We start from the raw sequence: 7,659 nt of genomic DNA, 5'->3' as shown, positions 1-7,659 counted from the left end.
GGCTTCTTTTTTCCTCTTTCCTGCACCGTTTCAAATGCATCTCATGTGAAAGGTTGACCAGGGGACTTCAAATATTTACACTGTTGGTCAAGCTGTGCCAAAGGAGTCTTCATGACCCTGAGAGAGTGGTGGCAAAGGCCCGGTGATGGCAAATCCTTCACTGGAAGGAAGTCAGATTGTTTAGTTTAAACTGGTCGTTTCCACTCATTCTGACTGCACAAAATGTTGAGACTGGCTTAAAAACCAAAAATGTGCTTTGAAAATAGTAAATGTAAGCAGTAACTACCTTCTCTGAAGTTTAAGGTTACTGGTCAAACGCAGAACCAAAAGAGACAAAAACATCTTTTCTTTTCTTTCCCTTTAACCATTAGCAGGTTCCTGTCTCTCTCTACCTCTTCTGTAGAAGGGGTTGAAGAAAACCATGAAGTCCCACAAGCCTTGGGCAGGCAGGGTGTAGTGGTGGGAACCAGCTCCATCCTCACCTCGGGCACCGTCCTCCAGCCTTAGCTAATCCCAGTCACACTATTGCTCCATGCCCCAGGTACCCCCCAGGACACAGAAATCCTTAGCGGTTTATTGGGAAAGCCCTGCCAAAATGCCCCTTTCTGGTTAGCAGTGCTGCCCACTTGCACCGAGGAGCGGGAAGAGGCTGAGCCGCGACGGCGAGGATGCAAAATGCCAGCACAGCCCTGCCCACATTCATAAAACAAATTCATAATTAATGACTAAATCCTGGCAAAGCCCGTTCAAGGGGCCGTTCAGGTCAGACCTCTCTGCACCCGCGACGCGGCAGCGTGTGGGTGCCGGGGCAGGAGGAGCGGCACCGCGGCTGCGAGGCGGCAGCGCGGGGGAGCCCCACGGACCCACCTTGTTCGGGGTCTCCCCTGCACACCTGGGGCTGGGACAGGAACTGTTTCTGGTGACAAAAGTCATTCGAGTGGTAAAATGCCAAAACTCAGCATTTCATTCTTTTTTTTTCTTTTTTTTTCAATAATCAATTAGTTCTGAAAAGCAGAAAGTCAACTGCAGAGTGTTAAATGTTTATTTTGTATTTTAACCCAGGGAATTTTTGAGCAACACCAGGGTTTCCAGCTTCAGAAAAATGCTCTGCATCAACACGAAGCTCTCAGAGGAAGGCAAAGCAGGAATTATTTACCAGAGATGTCCAGTAGTAGGAGATTCTTCTCTCTCTCTCTTTTTTTTTTTTTTTTTTTTTTTTTTTTAATGGAAAACTGGGGGGAAAAAAAAAAAAAGGAAAAAAAAAAAGAAAAAGGAAAATAGCCAAAAAGTCATGGTCCAGCAAAGCAAATCTGTTTCAATCAGCAAAGGGGCAATCAACTCTTTCATCTAGCAGCTGATTTAAGACAAATGTTTTCCAGCTCTGAGAGTGAAGCTCCGGCCGGATGCGCAGCCTGGGGGGGTTGCAAGGCTGCCCTTGCAAACACCGTGCCCTGAGCTGGGCTTAGACCAGTAAGGGCCAGCGCTGCAAGAAGCTTCCTGCTTCCCATGCAGGGGAGCCAAGGACGGCTGGGTCAGTTGGTCTCAGCCCCAGCAGCCCTCAAGCTTCTCCCTACTCCTCTTGCACCGAGTCAGCTACTGGCTTTTGACTCCAACACGTTTTTGAAAGGCATCCAGATCTCCCAACCTAGGGCACTGCTGAAAGGAAACACATGGTAATAGAATTTCTTGATTAATGCAGGAAATCCCTAACTGCCTAATTGCTTCAGAGCCTCCTAGCAAGAGATGTTGTTCCTCTGTATCCCTGAAATCTGCTACAGGTCACTCTGCGAGCCATGGAGGGTGAGCTGAACTTAGACCTGACCCAGTACTCATAGCCCCTCTGAAACTTGATCAAGCAGGAATTTAGCCCTGTTGCACCAACAGACAGAACCAGTCAGGGATGTTGACTCCTTAACTGCCTGACTTCTCTGCCTCTGCTCATGAGTGGGAGAAACCTTCCTGATCCTGTGGCTCATCCTCACTCCTCTCTGTTGGATTGCAGGTGACAGTGCCCATCTCACTTCCCTGGGCACCTCCGGCACCAAGGCTGCAGAGCCTCAGATGCTGGTGAACCTTGAGGGAATGAGCCCTTCTGGGGAATCGTCCAACGGCCAAGAAGTTCTCTTAGCCAAGAAGGGACATTGAATGATGTCCCAGTTCAAATACCTGGGTCTCCATTCAACACCTGAGCTACTTTCTGGACAAGGGTCCAACACGATGTCTGCTGTCACGGACATCGAGCCAACCAACCCAACAACCCCCATATGGGGGCTCTGCTATGGGTCAGGTGGGTGAGGGCTGTCACCCCTCCTGGGATCAGCATTTTAGGATGTTTCTGCTCACCCCATCAGACTTGGACTTACTATCCTCTGTGGTCAAGGAGCCCTGTGCATCCCTCAGCAGAGCATCTGTGAAGTGATGGAGCACTGGCGGCCAGTGGTGGCCACGGGCCCTCTGCTACCATCGCAACTACTCCAGCTTGGGAGAAGGCACCGTGAGTGCAGCTGCCAATATTTAACTAGTCACAAAGATGTTATTACAAACCAGCTGTAAAGTGAGGTTCACCTCAAAACAGCAGCAGAGCTCAAGTGCTGCACCAGCTGCAATAAAGAGCTAATCTGCCCAGACTTTGAACTTCTCCAAGGGTGAAAGAACAGGTAGTGTTAAAAAAAAAATACAACAACTAATAATACTAAAACAAAATTTGAAAAAAAAAAAAAAAAAAAGAAACTAAAATGCTCCAGCAGATAAGAACCTTACCTGCTCCCTTTCGCCCAGACCAGCCACCAAGCCCCGAGGGACATCCCAAGGGCGAGCCCTGGGTGAGGAGGAGGATGCAGGTGGGAAGGAGGCAATGAAGGGTACGGGCCGAGCCCCGTGGGTGCGTCCACAGGATGAGCAGTTTGGAGACAGGCACAGGCAGCCACCGCTCTCCTCCCGCAGCCCCGGGAATGTGCAGGGACACCCGGCAGGCCTGTGCACTTAACAGTACCAGCCCGGATGACGCCGACACCGCACAAGGACACAGGTCTCCTCCTCCCCCTGGCCATGCACCACTGACCTTTGAGCCCCGAAATAAACGGCCATAAAAATCAGCCAAAGTTCGTTACGCCCCACGCAGTGCCATGCACATCGGAGGGAGCGGGGAGCACCCCGACAGGAAAAGCTCCATCTGCGGGGACAAGGACACCACGGCTGGATGAAGCCCTCCTGGCCTGCAACAGCCCCACAGGGAGGCCAGGGGAGCAGCTGGCCCCAGGACCAGTTTACCAATGTCATCCCTCAAGGACACCTTCCCACATTGGCCACAGAGCCTGGATTTTACACACAGCCCATGTGGGCTGTGAGAGGATAAGCTGGGACATGGAGATGTCTCCAGGATGAAAAGCTGCATCTCCCCTCCACAGGGACCCTGAGGTACATCCTCTCTGTCACTGTCCATTCACCCTCAGCCCATCTCTCATGAGGGTCATACTGGGGCACCATTGAGCCCTGACACTGGGCTCAGCAGCCCTGGCCCATTTCTGGTCCTGCCCAAACACCTGGCACCAGGACCTCAGTGCAGAGCAGGCTCCAAGGCTGCTGCTGCCCCTTCACAAGTTTCTGTTCACTCACTTTCCACCAAAGCATGGAAGCTGGGTGACTTCAGGTGCTCAACCAGCCAAGGCAAGGGGTCAACACGTTCCTGAACAGCGGTGGAAAGGCATTTAGCACCTCTGGAGGGAAACCAAGCCCCTTGAATACCTCCCTCATTCCCTTCCCAGCTGAAACAGCAGGAATTTTACCTCTAAAACATTACCTCTCAGAGGTCCTCAACCCATGATCAAATACACACAGGTTGAGCTGCACGGTTACACATGGAGCCAGGCAAACCAAAGGCCCCTCAGGGTGCAGCCATAGGAGCCCATGGCTCTTGGGGCAGCAAAGGAGCACAGCAGAAGTGGGTGCTCCTCCAGATCTCTCGTGAAGGCAGTGGACAACCCAGCACCGACCGGGTTGTCAGAGAGCAACCTCCCACCACGCAAGGACAGGTCATGGCAATGGCAGCAGCTCAGTGACCAGCGAGTCCAAATGCCCTGCACTCTGCACACAGGGACCCTTGCCCACAACCTTCCTAATCCCACCCGTGGCACAGTCACTAAGATGCACAAGAATGCACTTACTGGGGCATGAAGGGGAGAAAAAAACCTAGAAATATCAAGGACTCATTTGTTATTATGCCACGGCGCAATGAACTGAGCCCTTGTTTCTTACCGGTATAACAAAGCCTTTCACAAAGCACAAGAGCTTTGCCCAGTACATTCTTTAAAAGATGTCAAGAGCAGAGCTGCCGGCGAGCTGGTGAGCAGTTGGAAAAAAAGTAACAACAATACAGCTAACATTATTCAGAGAATGCTCATGTTTCATCTGTAAATGCTTTTTCTTTTTATTTAATAAAAATAATCATCCATTATAGCAATTTCCTTTTTTTTTTTTTTTTTTTTTTTTTTTTTGTCATCAGTAAAGCACAGCTTATTTGCTTTCCCCACCTCTTGAGGAATCAGTTCTGGAAACGTAAGTGAATGTAAACATTGCTCTCCAGGTCCCAAAATACACCCAGGAACCCTTGGAGTTACTTACACAGTCCAAAGAGAGAGCAAAATCAACAAAACACTTGCAAAAGTAAAAAGGAATTATTTTTTCTACGTCTCTTCCTGTGCTCTGTACAACTCCTGTATATCGACAAATTCACTTTATACAAGAGGCTTCAATAAACTTTGCTTTTCCAAACAACTTCTGTGATTTGTGGGTATTCAATAAAGCTATTGTCATAACATTAAAATGCTTCCCCACTCATTTATTGTAACATACAAACCAAGTTTTCCCTCGTTCTTCTTTTCCTTCTCCAGAGACTTACTCATGGCACAGGGATGTTGCATTTGTTCTGTTGTGGTCCAGGGGTATTTTTGTTTGGTTTTTTTGTGTGTGTTTTTGTAGCAGATCAAGCTGAAAGATGTTTCAGGAAAGGAGTGTAAGAGCAGCATTAACCCTTGCTCTCCTGCTCCAGTCTCATAATATTTACATATATCTTTAAAAGAAAAAAAATAGTGAACTATAAAATACTAGGAAACCTGTGCAGCAAGTTTCCCATTTCGGAGTTTTGCCCTGTATAAGGCTGCACGAGGGAGGCTTCAGGATCTCCAGCAAAAGCTGAGAGTGGCAGATTGAAGACTCGCCCCTCGGCACGCAGCTCGGAAAGGGGAGACACCGCCGGAGCGCGGATGTTGGAAATCAAGGCAAACCAGGTGACGTGGTACGTGCCCTGACACGTTACCTGCGTACAGAGGGAGGAGGGTGATCCCTGAGCCCGTTGGGGGCTGCAGGAAGGGGAACGGGAGCCGGGATCGACCCGCGGAGCTCGGAGCTGCCGCCACCGGCCCTGGCCCATCGCGACTCCGCACAAGCCGCCCGTCCATTCCAGCTTGGGGAACTTGGGGTTATCTCAGCTCTGCTTTATCACAGGCAATGCAAAAAAATAAGCAGAATCAGGCAGGATGGATATAAAAAATAAAAACATATCACGTGGCCTGTGAGTCGAAGATTTACAGCCAAAAAAACAACAGGGCATTTGAAATACTAGTAATGTTCTCACACTGTCAGGCAGGGCGAACGACCTCACTGTTTGGCTGGGAGAGGGCAGGAGGAGGAGGAAGGAGAACTTTTAAAATGGCCAAGATTGCTAAAGCACCCACAGTTTCAGAGCTACCTCCTTAGAAAAATTAAGACATTCAGATTTGGGGATACAATTCTGTATTTTACAAGGGGCTTAAAATTAGTTACACATCCAGAAAATAATAATTAAAAAAATACACGGCAACATAAAAAAGCCAACACCTTCGAGGTGGTTTCCTCCCTCTCCGTTGTTCATCTCGCTGAGCTGCACGTCACTCATTTTGTCTCTAAAGAGTCAAACTGAGCAGTCACAAAAATATCCACAGAGAGACTCTGGCTAAAGAAAACAAACAAACAAACCAAAACCTAACAAAATAACCCAGCAAGTCAAAAGCCATCCTCCCTGGCAAGCCGAGTGGCACGGCTCCAACTTCCACTTGCCTGCTGCTCCTCGCCGCTGCTGCCCGGCGTTTCGGCCGCCTCATCTCGGGTCTGAACGGCTTCCAGCTTGCCAGCTGAAGGAAACTATCCCATGCGAGCACAGCTCGAGAGACACATGCCTTAGTCTCCTGCGCAGTCTGGAATCATTTAGTCCTGCTGGTAGCGGAGAGTTCCTCAAACGATCCTCTTCCTCTCTATCCTGCAGAGGATCCTTTTGAACGCCCGTCTGAAGTCGTGGTTGAAAATGGTGTAGATGACAGGGTTCAAGGAGCTGTTGCAGTAACCGAACCAGAAGAAGAACTTGAAGAGGGTGGTGGGCACAGAGCAGCTCTTGCAGACGGCTGTCAGTGTGTAGGTGAAGAAGAAGGGGAACCAGCAGATGACAAAGACCCCAATGACCACCGCCAACACAAAGGTAAAGCGCTTCTCCCGGTTCTGCCTGCCCCTCCACCGGGACCCTTTCGTGTTCCTCTCCTCCTCTGCCTTCCTGGGCAAACTGTCCCCAGGCTTAACCTGGCTCAATTTAGTCTTGGCCTTGCCCCTCGACGGTTTGTCAGAGTTCTTACACTGGTTGTTCTCCTGGTGCTCAGAGGAGGAGGTCTCCTCCATGTCTATGCCGTTGGCCTCTCCCTCCTGCCCACCGCTGCCTCCCGCGGCCTTCTCCCCGTTGAGCTGGGCCGTGGCTGGCAGGTCCTCCTTGTCAGCCAGGCCATTCTGCTTCTTCTCAGGGCACTCTGCTCGCCGGCTCGGCGGCACTCTGGTCCGCCTCTTGGCTATCTGGTAGATGCGCATGTACACCAGGATCATGATGAGGCAGGGGGCGAAGAAGGAGCCGATGCAGGAGGAGATGATGTACCACTTCTCTTCGTTGATCTTGCACTCTGCCCCTCCCTGGTCGGCCTGCTGCCCGCTCTTCTCAATAGAGATGAGCGGTGGGAAGGAGATGACAGCCGAGATGATCCAGACGATAAAAATAATGCACTTGATGCGGCGCGGGGTACGCTTGAGGTTGTACTCGATGGCTTGTGTGATGGACCAGTAGCGGTCCAGGCTGATGGCACACAGGTGCACAATGGAGGAGGTGCAGAAGAGGACATCCAAGGCCCGGTAGATCTCACACCAGACCTTGCCAAAGTACCAGTATCCCATGACCTCATTTGCCAGGGAGAAGGGAATGACCAGCGTGGCCACGAGGATGTCAGCCGAGGCCAAGGAGACCAGGAAAAGGTTCTGGGGGGCTTTGAGCGCCCGGCTGGTGAAGACAGCGATGATGACGAGGACGTTGCCGAACACTGTGAAGAGCATGAGCAAGCCCGCGAGGCTGATGAGCGTCACGGTGGTGTGCAGCGGGTACGGCGTGTCCAGCCCGGCGCCGCTCCCGTTGAAGGTGCCGTTGGCGCCGGGCGGCGGGAAGCCCTCGTCGTGCTCCAGCTGCCGCTGGTACTGCATGGAGGGCAGCAAGTGGCCCCGCTCCGTGAACGGCCGCTCCAGGTTAAACATGAACGCGGGCTGCGCGGCCGCCCGCGCCCTGCGCTGCGCTGCGCGCCCCGCCGCGCTCCTGCGCGC

At 51.3% G+C, this 7,659-nt stretch overlaps 1 protein-coding gene across 1 annotated transcript; it reads right to left on the bottom strand.

Annotated features, from left to right (window-relative positions):
* Positions 1-5,537: 5,537 nt before the first annotated feature.
* On the bottom strand, positions 5,538-7,599 carry ADRA2A (adrenoceptor alpha 2A). The gene has a single exon (XM_026050779.1). It carries the CDS (start codon positions 7,591-7,593, stop codon positions 6,268-6,270), a length of 1,326 nt encoding a protein of 441 aa, XP_025906564.1. The 5' UTR covers positions 7,594-7,599; the 3' UTR covers positions 5,538-6,267.
* Between the last annotated feature and the right edge of the window lie 60 nt (positions 7,600-7,659).

Source organism: Nothoprocta perdicaria, unplaced genomic scaffold (genome assembly GCF_003342845.1).
Source record: "Nothoprocta perdicaria isolate Ctin4 unplaced genomic scaffold, notPer1 scaffold_7, whole genome shotgun sequence".
Classification (NCBI taxonomy): domain Eukaryota; kingdom Metazoa; phylum Chordata; class Aves; order Tinamiformes; family Tinamidae; genus Nothoprocta; species Nothoprocta perdicaria.
This window is presented reverse-complemented; position numbering and strand designations above follow the sequence as displayed.